Consider the following 17,080-nt stretch of genomic DNA (forward strand, 5'->3'; position numbering starts at 1 on the left):
AAAAACTATTATCAAGCGTCACAGCTGAGGGTCATTATACCACACCTGAGAGGGCAGACGGGGGTCCAGTGGGTGGACCTGGACAAAAACAATCTAGCCCCGGCCACAGTGGCGAAGTGGCTTTGGGTGCCGAGAAGGAAGCTGTTACGTAGGGTCAGGGATCAACCTATTCTGGGCAATACATGGGAGGTGTGGCGGGAGCATGCAAATATGGAAGGAGTGACTAATTGGCCGTCCCCGCCGAGTCCTATATGGACACTGGGGGTACGGGAGTTCATCCCAAACCCTGACAGGTTCCAAGCCTGGTTAGAGGCAGGACTTCAGAGGGTAGGCCAGCTATGGAGAGGGGCCACTTTTATTACAATTACTGACCTGGAAGAGAAGATGGGGATAGGTGCCCTCTCAGTCTTCCACTACCTTCAATTAAAAGGAGTCCTGATGGATGAGAAATGGAAGGAGGAGATCCAGAGGGACCTCACCCCCTTTGAAGTGCTCCTTGACAAATGGAAGAGAACAAAAGGGTTTGATCTCGGCTATGTATGGTGGTCTTGTGGAGGCTGGGAAAGGGTCAATGGAAAACCTGAGGGTAAAGTGGGAGAGGGACATGGGGGTGGACATAGACCCTTAACTTTGGGGGAGAATATGTAAAGGGCCAAGCAGATTTCTATTGCCAGCCAGTACAAACTACACGCCATCAAGCTGCTTCATAGATGGCACTATGACCCCAGTCAGGCTTTCAAAAATGTTCCAATTAGCCAGCCTGGGATGTTGGCCCCTATGTGGGGAGCCGGCCGACTACTGGTACATGTGGTGGGTGTGTCCCCGAAGTAAGGTGTTCTGGAATAAGTCCTGGGTGGGATACACGATCTTGATGGGGTTCACCAAGATACCAGGGAAGAAGGAGTGGATCAATGTTGCCATTAACATATGCACAATGGAGAGGATAACTGCAGCCCTCCATGGGAAAGCTTTGCCGCACACAATCATGTGGGGCGAATTCATGGTAAAATATGTTAATCAGAGCGGAATGAGTGGACAGTAAGAACAGACAGCAGGGAGGTAATTTAAAGGTGTTGGTACCCTCCGCCATTTAAGGGTTTAGCCCCATTTTAGCAGCACTCGCGTAGAGGAGAGACTACTGCATGATGGGTGAAGCCTCCGGTGAGGCGGCCGATGTTAAAAGTCAAATCTCAAACAGTGGCAAGACTCCTTACACGCCACCAGCGTACTTTATGGGGACTGTTTTTTTCAGTAGAAGACTCAGTTCAATGGGGGAATGGGGGGGGGAGGAGGAAGGGTGTAAAGCAGTACCGGACTGCAGTGTTATGTTGGGGAGGGGGATTATGGGGGGAGTAAGTGTATCCCAATCTTTTCTCCTGACTGTTGTTTTTGATGTTATTTATTTAAAAAAACATCAAGACAAATTTAGAAATTCCTAGACAAATACAGATGTTTGACACAAACACTAATAAAAGAGAAAAATAAACCCTTATCAAGTTAAAAATCAAAAATAATGAAAACTTGCCTGTGTCAATGAAGGCCAACTATATATCAATATAAAGAGAAAGGAAACAAAAAGAGAAATGTCCGGTTGAACACCACAAGGGACGAGGGTAAACTCGCAGCCTCCCAAATGAATCATCACATTGACGTCTTCCCACATCGGATATGCCAAGCCCACCTTAGGTACTTGCTGGTTGCAAAAAATGCTGGGGTATCTGCTGCATTAAGACAAACTGTCATCACCTCACCCACTCGTCTGCAGTTACACAGGCACCACATTGGTTTTAGAAAACGTTTTCCTCAATAGCCCACACTGCACATAGGGCATGTAGAGGGAACATCACTATGCCATCTATGTCCTACTGATGCTATTGGGAGAATACCAAAACAGAATTTTGTATAGAGGGATCGCTCGTTTTTCGGTTTCACATAATCAAGGTAATCCTCGTATCCTATTGACGGTTTGAAATTTAAATAACGCGCCACCAATGAGGTACCAGACGCCTTCGCGACCACATCACTTTGAAATTTATCATGCACGGCCCACTTTACTATTTCCTTTGACTGGGTGGTTACTGAGCTTGGGTTAGACCAGATCGGCCCGAGATCAAGGCCTCTAAAGTCTTCTTCACGTGCATCACCCACTGCAAGGACGAACCACCCTGCTGTGCCATCACATCAGTCCATGATTCCCTGAATTTGACTAAGTTAGGGTTATCCCACAACCAAACCCAGTACAATACAGGGTACAGCCAACAAATGGACTCAATACCCTGTAACCCTGTCTCATACAAAACTAATGTTTTGGGCGCAATGGGTGGCATGAGGATGTGCTTCAAAAATCCATTCTCCACTACTACAAGTGAGCGAATCTCTGCATGCCCCCATAATTTTGCCCCATAAATAGCAGACTGCCTTGCATGGGCCTTATAGGCTTCCAAGGAAACTCTGACCGTGCCATTACCGTGTTCTCTAGTGAACCTAGCCAAAGCGCCACCATACCTTGCTAAGGCAATCCTCGCTTTTTCCAGTTGCATAGACCAACTGACAGAAGCAGTCAACCTGACCCCCAGATAGTCGTAGAAAGCTACTTGCTCAACTTCACCTTCATCCAGGGTCAGAGTGAGGCATCTGCCTGCCCTCCTGCGGTTAGTATTAAAAACCATTGATTTTGTCTTTGACACATTTAGCACCAAGCCATTTGTCTTGCAGAATCTAACAAGTGTCTAGTTGGCTGCGAACAACAACCAGAGTCAGGGACAATAGGACTGCATCGTCCACAAACATCAATACTTTTAAATTAAAATTTTTAAATGTTATTATTAATGTGACATAGTTTATAAATAAACTTTGCACATAGAATATTTAAATATATATATCTAAACAATATTTCAAGACAGAATTCATAAAAATTCATACAAATAATTATCACATCTATAATTCCATAACTCATAACACAAACAAATCATATATAGAATTAATAAAATCAAAATAAGACTTACATCTCATCTCTTTCGTTACTGAGGACAAAGTACGTTGGACTAAAACCACATAATACAATATAATGTACCAGGTATTACTACTGATAATCTTTGATAATTGCATTCAAATAGAGATACCTAATAGGCTCTCTATGTGTAACCATACATTATACATTGCAATTAAGAACTTAATGTTTGTTGTGTTAATACTACGCCACCATAAAATTGTTTTGAACAATCTATAAACCACTTAGGGCCTAAGACATTACTCTTTTCACCGCAGAGTTTATTTGTTAAAGTGTGAGGGCAAGAATAGTACTTTGGAAACAGGATTATTTTGCTTAGACATTCAGGTAGGGAAACAACTCCAGTGCAGGGACAGAGAGGCATTTTCCCACCCCCTTTTATTTTAATAAAAGTCTATGACCAAAACTATGATCCCCTTGTGTCAAGAGTCTCATTCCTGGCTCCTCACAGAACTGATAAAAGTAGTTGCTGAGAACTACCTGCGAATCAACTACTAAAGTGACTTTGCTGAGAAGCACAACACAGGAGAAGGGAGTCATTCTCCTGTACTTTAGTTCTTTGTGAATAGTGGTAGAGACAGATAAGATTGGGACAAAGGACAGTCCTTCCTTTTGAACTCAACAATGACTGACAAGCACCCTGGTTAATTTTATATTGGGCAGGGAAAACCCATAGCTTAGGGACAGTTAGGAGTTTACATCTTTTTTTAAAGAATTAAATAAAACTCTTGAAATGAAAGACACTCGCCGCTGTCCTTCTGACCTGCAATAAAACCGAATCGGGTGCCATTGAAAAATATGGAGGAAAAAGTTGCAAAAAAGAATATCTTTCCAAACAGACAGCAGCTAGTGGGATCGCAAATTGCAAGAAGCATGGGAGGCAATAGAGGGTGAAAACAGAAGAAACGAAGAACACAGTAGTGTCTTGCAACAGACAGCAGTTGCAAAGCAGAACGCGACAAGGCAGTTTTCAATCCTATTCATAATTGTGCATAAGTGCCCAATGTGTCGGTGCAGCCATCTTGAGTGAAGAAGCATCCCCCGGCTGCAGCACCAGCAATTCAACATAAATCGGTGCAAAATTGTGACAGGAAACTACAGGCAGTCCCCAACCAAAGTGATCATGCCACAATTTAAGAGCCGATGGAGGAAGCAGCCATATTCTATGCCACTCAGCTCTTCCAACGGATTACAAAACGTCCTTGTATAACTGGATCTGCTCTGGGACATTACAGGGATAGAGTACCTTTTCGCAATGGCACTCATAATGATCAATCATTTACCATTTGATGACTGGGAGGTGTCCTGAGGCATGATGGCCCTTCATACTTCATTACTATCAAGTTGCAAGCTGGCAGTAATTAATGTGTTTGGGAGGAAGGAAGTAGAAGTGCATCTGTTACTTAACCATCATGCTTGCGCTATTGTGGTTCCATTCATGGCCTCTACTGGATCAGTTTAGTGAGGTTTGCACTGGCAAGTTCTTTTTCATCTAGTTCGGGGTCTAATTGCATGATCAGTCCTCAAAATCCCTAATTTGTTTTCAGTGGCACCAGAGTGACATAAGGGAAGAGCCACTGTCCCTGCACGGAAAGACAGAGGAGCGTGCCGATTCCTCGATTGTGACAACCTATAACATGTCTGCCACAGCCCACCCCAAAGATATACATGACTTATTATGCTGTAAAACCATATACTGGTGGGAGCAAAATCTTTTTTTTCCAATATTTTCTAGAACTAGATTTATGTAAATTTGAAATAACTGCTGTGTCAACCTGCTTAAATGTAGATGTGTGTGCAATTCCCTAATTTTAAGGCGACCTCATATGCCTGGCCAAAAGTCATACAAGACAGGTATATTGATTCCATACTGTACTAAAATTTCAAACCTCAGCAGTGTTGGTGACATAGTCCATCTGTTCCTCAGGGCCAAGTCCAGCAGGATAGTGTAACTGAATATTCTCTGCAGTATCATAAATACTCTGGTAATATCTAAAAGTGAAGAGAAATGCTACATTACTTCCATCCCACACACAATATGTTAATATATACGAATGAACAAATCATGAACAAACTGAAAGAAAGAATACAATACCAATTGTGTTTTGTTTGCATCCACCAGAAGCATTGTGAACAAATCTTTGGGCACTACGACACACTCATCAAATTAGGCCATTGATACCATGAAATGAGAAGGACGCTACACTTAAGAGAACGTCCTAACATACTAGTCTCACAATGGTATCAACAGGGAGAACCCAGGTAAAGTCCATGTTTTCTGACAGACATGTTTTTTATTGTAATCTTATATCTTAATATTTCCAGATTCCTGTTTTTAGCTTTCACATCTCCAGTTTGCAGAACACAGCATTTGAGTAGCTTACCAGAACAAATGTCTACTAGATCTGGACCTTGATACTGAAGCCTTGTCGTGAGGGCCAGTCAGTAGTGACCTCTGTTGCCTTCTAAAGCACAAACTTTAAATAAATAAACTGTCTTACTCCCCTCACTCCCAATAAGTATTATCTTTAATGTAATGATAGATACTAAAAATTAAGTGATCCACAACTGTTTGGCTCAAAATACTTTACCAGATGCAACCTATACTCCCAAGGAGCAAATTATATAGCATTAGGCATTTTCTTTCTGATGGATATGGCCAGTATGGTGTTACCTCCCGCATATTCTCATCTCTGGTTTGAAACAGCCACAAAGTGTTGCTATGGGGGCTCCACTGTAGACTCCATGATTGATCCTTGGAACCCTTTCTGTTGGAAGGTGACATTGCCCCAGATCCAACTTTTTTTTACCCCAGCAACCACAAGGACATGGTAGACCTGTCACTAAAAATTGCAAAGATTCAGAGTGGTAGGCCGGAGAGCAATGAGGACTGTGAGAGAAATCCTAGTAGCCATCAGAAGAACCAATTACTTCCCTTTGGTAGCAGTCCTCCTGCTCTTCTTAGATGCATTACTCCTGCTTCAGCAGAAATCTTAAACTTTTTGATAGCAGGGGCGCCATGCCACATTGACGTCAAAGTCCCTCAGAGCCCTTTATCATCAAGCCCGGATGTGACGTTAATATAAATAGCCTGCACCGCACTCATTAACTCAGTTCAATGGTTTTCTTCCCGTGCGCAGAAGAATTGGGGAGTTAAATGTTGTACAAAGCATAATTTGTCAGAGAAACATTAAATGAGAAAGAGATGGAGAGAGCTGTTTATATGACGGTCAGGATGTGGGGCAATGAGGAATCCATGGGAGGAACGAACAACCGTCTGAAAACATTATTAAAAGGTAATTAATTTTTCTTCTAATGGGTTGTGGCCTCCCATGGATTCGTCACCTTAGATAGACTCCCATAGCGGAACCATTTTTGAAGGAGGAGGAAAGAACGAACACCCACTGACAGACAAACATTTTGCATGACCGCTATACAAAACCGAGTGTCCTGACACAACATTGTCCAGACAGCTGTGTATTATGAAAGTATGTAATGAGGACCATGTCGCAGCCTGACAAATGTCCAAAGTCGGTATTCCTCAGAGTGCTGACGTGGCAGCTACTCCTCTAGTGATGTGTGCTCAGAATCCTTCATGGATGTCTTTTACTGCCATAGTGTACCATTCGGAGATGTACACAACTAGCCACCTTAATAGTGTTTGTTTTGTCACATCTTTCCCTAATCTAGGCTTGGTGTAACCAACAAAGAACTGGTGCTCCGATGTGAAATTAAGTGTCTGGCTAGATACAAAATGTAAGGCTCTTTTAGGATGTAACCTCTATTCTTCTTTGAAAGGATGAGGAGGCGGGTTGAAGGCTCGGAAGTACAATTTTTGGGCATGGTGAACCTTGGATAGAACCTTATAGGGGAAGGCCATAACCTGAGCCTGACCTTGTCCCTTGAAAAATCTGAAGGGACGGTTACATGAGAGAGCCTGTAGTTCAATCAGTCTGTGTGCAAATGGGATTGCTACTACAAATACAGTTTTCTATGCGAGGAACCTGAGCGGGCAAGAGTGTAACGGCTCGAAGGGAGCACCCATTAAGAAAGAGTGTACTAGGTTTAGATCTTAGGCCAGCGCAATGAAATGAGTCGGGGGGGAAAGTATTTTTCTGTCCTTTTTAGAAACTGAATAACAATGGGCATTGTGAAGTATGAGCCTTGCTCAGCATGCACCTTTGGGCAAGGTGCAAAAGAAAAGACTGCACTGTAGATGTAATGCAAGGAAAGGATCCAAGGATACGGCCTACAAATACTGCACAATTTCTTCTATTGGCAGCGATAAAGGGCCTTTGTTGCCAGTCTTCTGGGAGATGGCAACAGCTCTATGATGCGTTCTGGGAGATCCCAGTCCCTGTATCTTAACCTCTCAGTAGCTTGGCAGGAAGGTTGAAGTGTTGATGCCCAGGTGGAGAACCAAGCCTCACTCCTGTGAGAGTAGGTCAACTCTCTGAGAAGGACGAAATGGAGAGTGGATGGCTAAAAGGTCTGGGTACTGCATCCTCCTGGCCCAATCCAGAGCAACCAGAATCGTGGTTGTCCGGGACCTCAGCAACTTCTTGAGGACTTGAGGGAAGACTGGAGTCGGCGAGAATGCATACAGTAGTGGAAAGTTCCAGCCCACCACAAAGGCGCCCCCAAAGTGCTCCTCTTGAGGGGAATTCCTTGGAGCAGAATAGCTTACACCTCTTGTTGGAACTGGATGTATACAGATCCACCTGAAGAGTTTCTCAGAAAGCGAAGTTCTTCAGGAGGACTTCCTGACAGTTTCCACTTCTGGGAGAGCAAGACCTGCCTGCCTGATCAGGAAGCTTGTCTTCATGTTCTGCATTATGGCTAGAGGAAATGCCGACAAGAAATCCCTTTTTGAAATGCCAAAACCAGAGTTGCATTGCGTCAATGCCCAGGTGGAGTGACCATACTCCTCCCCTCTTGTTGATGTACAACATGGTCACCATGTTGTCTGTCATCATCAGGACAACCTTCCACTGCAGGTTTATGTGCAGTTTCATCTCTGCCATGGAACCCAACCTGCTCCCTGTCAGTTGATGTTGGTGAGTGCTGTAGCCCTTCAAAGAGGTGTCCATAACCAGTCACCTGCGACCACAGTTGCCAAAAAGATTCTACCGCCATCAAGTAATCTTTGCGAGCCCACCACAAGAGGTCCTATGCAATCCTGATCGGGAATCGAGGTAAGTCAGTCATGCTGCCGAGAACCGTGACACTCAAGTGATCTCATTCTTAGTTGGGCCTCCAGGAAAATGGACAATGCAAGAGACCCAGCAACCCTAGGAAGTCCATGTCTGGAACTGTGTGGGCACTCAAATTTGGTGACCATATGCTGAAACTGCAGCGTTTGTGAGGGTGTCAGTGGTAACATTTCTAAGTTGTGGCAGGTGTGGCTGAAATGCTCCCGAGCTTGCTTTGGGGAGTGAGCTATTATTAGCCAATTGTCCAAGTAGGGGGAACACGTGCATCCACCTCGACTTAGGCTGGCCACTACCACTGAAAACAAGTTGTTGAAGACTGTCATGGCAGAGGTGAGCCGGAAAGAAACAATCTGAAACTGATAGTGAGAACTGCAGGTCACATGCTTTCTGTGCTTGGGATGGATGAGCACATGAAAATAAGTGTCCTGTAGGTCGAGTGGCACTAACAAATCCTGGAGCTCTCGGCCCTGGAGGATCTGCGAGTGTTATCTTGAAATGTCCTTCTTCATGCTCAAGACGGGTCGCAGTCTCCAGTCCTCATTCGGTACCAAGAAGTAAAGGTAATACCATCTCAGATTCCATTTAGCTTGTGGCACCTGTTCTATTCTGCCATCCTCCAGCAGGGAAGCAATCTACTGCTGGAGTAGCCAATCTGGATTCCGAAAAGGGATGAAAAGGGTGTGGTGCAATTTTGAGGGCGTTGGAGAAAAGGGAAATACCCTTGAGTTACAACTTATTGCACCCAGGAAGCTGAAGTAGTGTCTCACCAGTCCCTGGAATGTTAAGCGAGACACCCCTACTGGAATAGGGTGGGAGTATTCCTCAAAGTGGTTGTGGTGTTGTTGTATCACCTGAGGTGATAAACTAAAGATTTTCCACCTCTACCTCTTGTTCATCTCGCAAATTGCCTTTGTCCAAGTCTTTCAAGTGTTTGGCCTTTCCCACTCTGGCTAAAGGAGCAGAAATAGTAAAAAGGCCTGCCTCTCCAGTGGGCTGTGGGGGCACTGCTTCTCCTAATGGCTTTGCTGCTGCCTTTCATGCCTGCGGTTTCCCTAGCGTATCTTACGACTTAAGCTCAAAAAGGCTTGCACCATCAGAGGGCAGGTCTAGGCCTCTCTTGGACATCTTGGGCAAAACCAGACTTTCTTAGCCACAAAAACTCTCACTACACAATCAGCCGCATCCAAGCCTGATTGCAGAGGCTGACACATTGCCTCCTTCCCATCAGTTAAAATGTTTTAAAAACCTTTCCTCAGTTCATCTTATCGGTTGTGTTCTGCCGTTTCTGAAATCACAGCTCATAAGGTGTGGGTATACTCGGCAAGGGTGCATATTGAGTTAACGCCTTCAACGTAATGCTGCCTGAGGCCAAGACTTAATTATTATTATTTTTTTTTTTTGTTTAAAGGGAGTTATATTTAATTGCCATCCATGTTCAGAGGTAAGGATGAATAGGCACTAGTTTGTATCTCCGACGTAGCCGCTTGCACCACAAGGCCCTCAGGACGGGTTCTTAGATAGAAAGTCAGGTTATGTGGATGATGGCCTAAACTTCTTTACCAAGTCATTTTGAACTACTGGCACCAAGCAGCATTTCTTCCATAGCTCCAAATGTGGGTTCCTAAATTCTGCATGGAAGGGAAGGACTGGCTCCTTTGGAGGTCCTTTGTCCAAGATCTCTGTAACATCATTGTGTTTCTGGCACCATAGGCCTAATCCTACTGTAAGGGACATATGAGGGGCATAGGGGTGTACATTGGGGTCAGGTTACATGAAATCAAAGTGTCAACACCACTAGCATCTTTTACTTTGGTTGCCAAATCCACCATTCTTTCCTCCTCCGAGACATATTTGTCCCGAGTGCTCTAGGGTCTGAGCGTCACCAAGCCGAAGGATATTGGGTCTCACTCAAAATCGAAAATGTTCAATCAAATACTCCTAGAGTCTTTCCTCTACTGCCATGTGTACCTTGATGTCGTAGTCGGTCAGTGGTAGGCATCAACTGGCTTCTTGACGAAGGCGCGGATGTAACTTCATAAAGCATTGAAGTAGTTGTGGCTGTGGGCGATGTCGACAATACTTGAAGATTCCTAGAGGACATCTTCATTCCTAGGGTCCTTAGGCACAAGGGATTCATCTTGGATACCCTGCCGACAGTCGGGCACAGTTTGCTCTGATTTGTTCTTTTTTGATTTCAATGTGGGGTAGAGAAAGGGCCCCTTTTTGGACAGCTTCCACCATTCTGAGAAAGAATTCCTCCGACTTTTCTGGTGAGGAGTTCGTTGTTGAGTGTCTGCGCCTTCTCTTCCATTTTAGGAAAAAGGAAACAGAGGAATGGTGGGAACTGCTCCTTCAATGGGATCTTTTTCTGTGCTTCTTAAATCTCTTTTGAGGTATTTCTGTAGACCTTTCGGTCACCTTGAAGCTTCTTCCTTTGGGCGATGTTGGTTTTCAAGGGGTAGTGCTGGTCGACTTTGATGTCAAACGGCCAAATCCAACTTCGTCAATCCCTACTTCAATGCCTTCTGTCCTCAAACGGCACAAGCCGCCATCAGCTACTTTGTGGTTATCACCGAAACACCCAAGACATTTCTTGTAAGGATCCGTTAGTGAAAGGTTGGCATCACAGTCCTTACGTCATTTGAAGCCAGATGGTTTTGCGGTCAATTTTCTTTTATTGAATACGTCAGAAAATATCAGAGGTGTGAAGATAGTTCCACGAGAAGCCTACCGATCATGGAGGGAAAAGGAACTAAGGTCATGGGGTGTGGTGCAAGCTACTTATACCAACACCAATGTCATGCCCATCTTTGATTAAGAAGAGCGCCAAGGGAACTCAACGCCAATGCTGCACATCACCCCCTGCAGTCAAAAAGTCTCTGAGATCTGCTGGAGGAGAAGAACTTTATCTAAGATAAGGAATCCGTGCGAGGACACAGTCCATTAAACACAATATTACGAAAGGCAAGTGTTAGTGTCACAGATGAATCAAGGAATGCTTCAACTCGTAGTTCAAGGATCTTTATTGAACTTTGCATCAAGGCGTAAAGGCCATCTCTCACACATTTAAATGCACCACCCCCCACCCCCTAAAGAGTCAAACTGGAACAAGAAATCAACCCGGGCACACAAAGAAAAGTGGGCCACATCTGTATACAGCATTTAGTGACCTCTCATGACCTACTGTTTGAGTTGTTACTAGGGAAGCATCACTGGCCAAAACATTTGGCAAATGGTTTATTTTAAAGCGAACAGGCCCATAACAGTGTTCAAAAACTCCAATTGCACAGTTCACTAAATCATTGAACTAACTCACCTCGCCCCAAAGAACTGTCTGTTGGTTCAGCCTTTGGGGCATTGCCATTCTATTCTATAGAATTATTTTATAGTGCCAACACGCCCGCAAGCCTCAGGGCACTCACAGCACAAACAACAAAAAACACACAAAAAAAAATCGCCATATGCAGGAGGTGAGAAAAAGGAGGACGCGAAAGGGTAAGCAGAGAGAAGCCAAATTCCGCCTCTGTCAAACAGGTGTGTTTTAAAGCCTTTCTGAATTGAGCAAATGACGGCAACTGCCCGATTGAGTGAGGGGGATCATTCCAGACCCTCAGGGCCCACACATCAAAACTCAAGCCTCCAAAGCTCTTTAGTTTGAAGCGCGGCTGGGTCAATAGGCCCTTATTGTTTGACCGTAATCTTCACCCATGTGGCAGTCGCCGTCGCAAACAGATAGCCTAGGGCGTCACCTGCAAGGCATTTGTAAACTAGCCAAGAGGCCTTAAAACGGATCCTTTGGTGAACCGGAAGCTTTCTGGAGGCATCAGAGACATGATCTCTGCATCTAATACCACAGACAGCTCTGGCTGCCCCATTCTGAACAATCTGCAGCCTTTTCACATTGGCTTGTGAGGTGGCCACTAACAGCCATTGTAATAGTCCAGCGTTGTGTTAATTGTGGCTGTGGCTATCATGGCCCTGTTTTCATTTAACAAGTAGGGTTGTATCTGCCATAACAGTTTTGTCATAAAAGTGCAGCTGGAACTGACAAGTGGTGTTTATTACCTGCATTCTGGTGCCCCCAATTGTGAATGCCTCCTACTGGGGGTCTATGTTCTTCAATTTTGCCGTACTGCCAAAAATCAAGATCTCGGTCTTCTTATCGCTCAGGGCTAAACAAAAAATGTCTTCCATCCACTTCTTGCTGGCATCAAATATCCTACAGACCATCAGCAAGTGGGCTTCATAGGATCCCGATAATTCCAGGATAATCTGGATGTCATCTGCATAATTTGCAAAACTGACACCCAGACCGTCGAAGAGATCAAAAAATGGTTTTGAATAGATATTGTACAGCAAGGGGGAGACGCAGGATCCCTCTGGCACTCTACAGCAAAGTAGGACCTCTTTCGACTTAGCATCCCCCCTTGCTACCCTAGCATTCCTTGGACCTAGAAAAGACCTGGACCAATTCAACGCCGATGTGGAACACTTTCCCACATCAGCTGGTCTGGTGGAGGAAAGCTGGAGGTTGTTGCACTGCCAGGGAAGAAACCAGCCGCGGAGTTTCTCGGTCAAAAGGTACTACCCTTTTATTTGCGGTAGTGGTGAAGCGTGGCTATCCGGGGTGCTTGGCACGGGCGATTCGACCACGATACGATCCTGAAAGGCAAAAAGAGGGCGAACTGGTTAACCCCACCAGTTCAAAGGAAGAAGACTCTCCAGGGTGAAGATCTTCTCTGTCGTTGGGAAGTGGTGAGGCGGTTCAGCAGGGCTCCACCGGTGGTGTCGTCGTTGCAGGTCGGCTCAGCTTCTCCCTCTTCGGATTCTTTAGGTCCTGTGGTGACCTCTCCAGTTCCAGTCCGCAAAGCCCTGCTTTTATGAAGAAAAACCCCCATTCACCAGTCCTAGCTGTCACTCAAACATGCTAAGTGGTGAGCCGGGTGGCTCACCACTGGGCCAATCACACAAGAGTGCGACTTGAGTTGCCGAGGCAACTCAGTCCAGGGTGCCTATTCCCCCCCCTCCCACACATCCTGTAGACCCAGACAGAGTGGCACCACTTTTGGAGGCTTCTGTGTAGAAGCCCGCCAAAAGTGGAACAAAGGGCTCGACTTGGGTTGGAGTTACAGAGGCGAACACAAACGCCATTTTAAAACAGAGTCCTGGAAAAAAGACCCAACCGGGGAATAAATATTAAATAAATAACCCGGCGGTATCTTTAACATTGCACCAAACAAGTGGTGCGTTTAAAATGAATGGGAAAATCCCATAGGAAATATTCCGGTGGAATATTAGGCGTGGTAACCACTGCCACCAGCCAGAAACTCGACGAGGGGGGACTGCACAGTGCCCCCTCGAAAAACAGACCCAGGGGCAATCGAATTACCCCTACCAGTACTTACACAATATGATGGTTTGTACTGGTTCTGTTCACAATTTAAGACTAGTAAAGTCAATGGTGACTTTACATGCCCTGGGAGACAGTAGTCAGTCCCAGGGTATGGAGTCTATGTTTGGGGGCCACAATGACACCCCTGTGTTACTGCACTGAGGGTGCTGGGTAACACACATCCCAAAAACACATGAAGCCCTATGGAGTAAAAGACCCCATAGCCCATAAAACACATTACAAAGTCAAAGGATATTCTCAAATCATGCCTAAGAGTGTTAGAAAAAGAGTCTCACTCTGAGCAGGAGAAAAAAATAAACCCCAAAAATCCAGCAAAGGTTTGGGAAATTAGCCTATACAGAGAATTCTCCCTAACAGCGAGGTAGGTAATATCTGCAGATAATAACGGTACTGGGAACCAGTAGGGAGCTGAAACATAAAATGTCAGCGGAAAAGTTATTAATCGCACTGACAGCTGGGTGCTAATGTCAGAAGAACACGTTACGTACCCGTGGTAATTTTCTTCCGACTGGATTTTCTTCCCACGTACTCCTCATCTTGATGCATCCAAGTTGGCTTGCACCTTGCTTCGGAAAACATTTTTCATAGCATCAAGTGTCATTTCATGGCTCTCAATGGGCTTCATATCGGCCTCTGCCGTGACGTCGACAATGGTATATGAAGCATGCGCAGTGGCCGTTACCTCAGTTCTCGTTTTTTCCCCTTGATTCCATACAGGGAGGCATACATGACGTTGAGAGAAAGGAAGGTGTAAAACAGACATTTTTGGCAAGCAAGAGGAGACGGATCGGAGGGCGACAAATATGTGAGAGGAACATCCAGTCGAACGAACGTTACAATGGGTTACAAAGTAACTTGTTCTTCAAATGGATTGTGTCCTTCCACATACTCCTCATCTTTGATACACTCCCATAGCAGTTTGTTTTAGGAGGTGGGTGGCAAGAGTTTCTATTTGTTAATGTTATGAAGAATAGCTTTGCCAAATTTGGCCTCCTCTCCAGACAGTCTACTCTAGGCAGTAAAATTTGCTGAATGTATGAAGGGACGATCAAGTTGCTGCTCTGCAGATGTCCTGCACTAGCACTCTCCTTTCCAGAGCTGAATAAGCTGCCACTCCTGTAGTGGAATGTGCTCTCAAACCTTCAGGGGAGCCTTTGAACTGCTAGTGAGAAGCATTCGGTAATGCACATAACTATTAATCGGGAAATGGTTTGTTTTGTTACTGCTATACCTAGTGTTTGTCCTGCATAACCTACAAGGAGTTGGTCGTCCTGATGAACATTATCTGTTTGTGAAATGTAGTCACTTAGCACTCTTCTAGGGTATAGCCTATGAAGCTTCTCCTTGTGATGGATGTGGTGGTGGGTAAAACGTAAGTAAGAATATCCGTTGCGTTAAGAGAAATTCTGACACAAGGTTCAGAAGAAAAGTTGAAGAAACCCTTAATATCGTGTCCTTAAAAAAGAACATAAAAGATGGTTTTGAAGATTGGGCCTGCAGTTTGCTTACTCTGCGGGCAGATGTGATAGCTAACAAGAAGGCAGTCTTAAGTGATAGCATCCTCAAAGGACACAAGTGTAATGGCTCGAAGGGAGCCCCCATGAGGAACTGTAACACAAAGTTTGAGTCCCATGTTGGTACAATAAAAGGAGTTGGCAGAAACAAATGTGTTAGTCCTTTTAGAAATTGTATGGCAATCAGCACTTTAAAGTACGATCACTCACCAGGAGATCTTTTAAAAATTGAAAGTGCCGCTAAGAAGCCGTTGACTGTAGCCACTTGTAACCCTGAATAAGTCAAATGGAGCAAGTAAGAAAGAACAGTGGGAGTTTGCATGTGAAAGGATCAACTTTCTTTTCCCTGCACCACCTGCGAAACCTGTTCCAATGGTAGTGGTATAGGGATTTAGTTGCTGGTCTTCTAGCCGAAAGCAACACCTCCATCACGTCTTCCGGAAAGTCCCAATCATTATACCTCATCCTCTCAGACACCAGGTGTGAAGATTGAGAGTCCTGATCTCAGAGTGAAGAATGCAACCTCCCTCTTACGAGAGAAGGTCCTCTCTTTGGGGAAGAGGAATTGGAGGGCAGATGGCCATTTCCAGAAGGTCCGGGTACCACGTTCTCCTGGCTCAATCCGGGGCAATGAGGATCATGGTTTTCCCGAACGTCTTCAACCTCCAGATCATGTGAGGAATGACAGGGACTGGAGGAAACGCATACAGGAGTGGAAACTCCCAGTGCACTACGAACGCGCCCCGTAGAGCTCCTATTTGGGGAAATTCCCTGGAGCAGAACTGCTCGCACTTCCTGTTGACACTGGTCGCAAACAGATCCAACTGAGGTGTTCCCCAAAGGGTGAAGATCTCCAGAAGGCTTCATGATCTAACACCCACTCGTGGGAGATCGTGCTATGCCTGCTAAGAGTGTCAACTGCTGTGCTTTCTTCTCCGGCTAGATTAACTGCCAGAAGAGTGATGCCTTCTCCCGGTGCCCAGAACCAGAGCTGCATTAACCCTCTGCACAGGGACAGTTACCCCACACCCCCTCTCATGTTAGGGTAGTGCATGGCCACTGTGTTGTCCGTCATTATCAGGACACCTTTCCCCCGTATTGAGGGAAGGAAGGCCTTTAGAGCTCATCTGATTGACCTCAGTTCTAAAAGGTTGATATGAAGTCTGGACTCTGTGAGAAACCTGAATGTGTCTCCCTGACTAGTCCCCGGGGATCTGTCATCCAGGTGGCCAGGACACGGCCATTGCTATTGGATCCAGTTCTTGGGGTTGAACCAGTGCGGGAGGATCACCTGGATGAGGGGTCTTCGGGGAGTGGAATTGGGACACCAAAGGTTGAGACGCAGTACCCCCTTCCTTGTAACACCTTTCCCCCCATCGTTATCCTTTTTTATAAGCTCTACCCCCACCCCCACTTTTCCGAAACAAACACTATCCTACACCGTAACAGACAACGGCCTAACATCACAGCTGTTAACCAGACATGTCCCGACACAAGGGTCAGGCAGGTAATTGACAACAATCACACACACCCGACAGCCCTTTACCTTCCCCCACAGGGATTAAAGGCAGAGCACGAGAGCACAGTACGAGCAAAGTCAAATGCATGAGGAAACAGCTACACCGAGAGAGAGAAGAAAGGTGGCGAGACCTGGAAGGACGACGAAAGGGGAACTGCCCTTGCCCTTGCTCTTTGCACCTCAGACCCGCGAAGCCTCTGGAAAGGGAATTACAAGATCGGGAAGTACAGCTGACATGTGGAGTAGCAGATGTCAACGGTGCACGGGGGCCTCTCACATTGATAACACAGACGGGGAGGCATGCTGGCCACCATCCTTGACTCCAGAAACAAGCCAAGCCAGCGGAACCCATACAGTCGGTGAGTCGGAGGAGTCTGATAGCGAGCCGAATCGTACTAAGCCCAAGGTCGC

At 45.5% G+C, this 17,080-nt stretch overlaps 1 protein-coding gene across 3 annotated transcripts in view; it reads right to left on the bottom strand.

The window, feature by feature from the left end:
* NCSTN (nicastrin) overlaps positions 1-17,080 on the bottom strand; it is a 1,205,995-nt gene that overhangs the window by 373,640 nt on the left and 815,275 nt on the right. For all 3 annotated transcript variants that reach the window (XM_069635427.1, XM_069635426.1, XM_069635429.1), the window contains one exon: positions 4,900-5,002. In XM_069635427.1, coding sequence (XP_069491528.1) covers positions 4,900-5,002 — 103 coding nt within the window. The remainder of the gene's footprint in view (positions 1-4,899; positions 5,003-17,080) is intronic.

Source organism: Ambystoma mexicanum, chromosome 1q, assembly GCF_040938575.1.
Source record: "Ambystoma mexicanum isolate Mex_15411 chromosome 1q, UKY_AmexF1_1, whole genome shotgun sequence".
NCBI classification, from domain to species: domain Eukaryota; kingdom Metazoa; phylum Chordata; class Amphibia; order Caudata; family Ambystomatidae; genus Ambystoma; species Ambystoma mexicanum.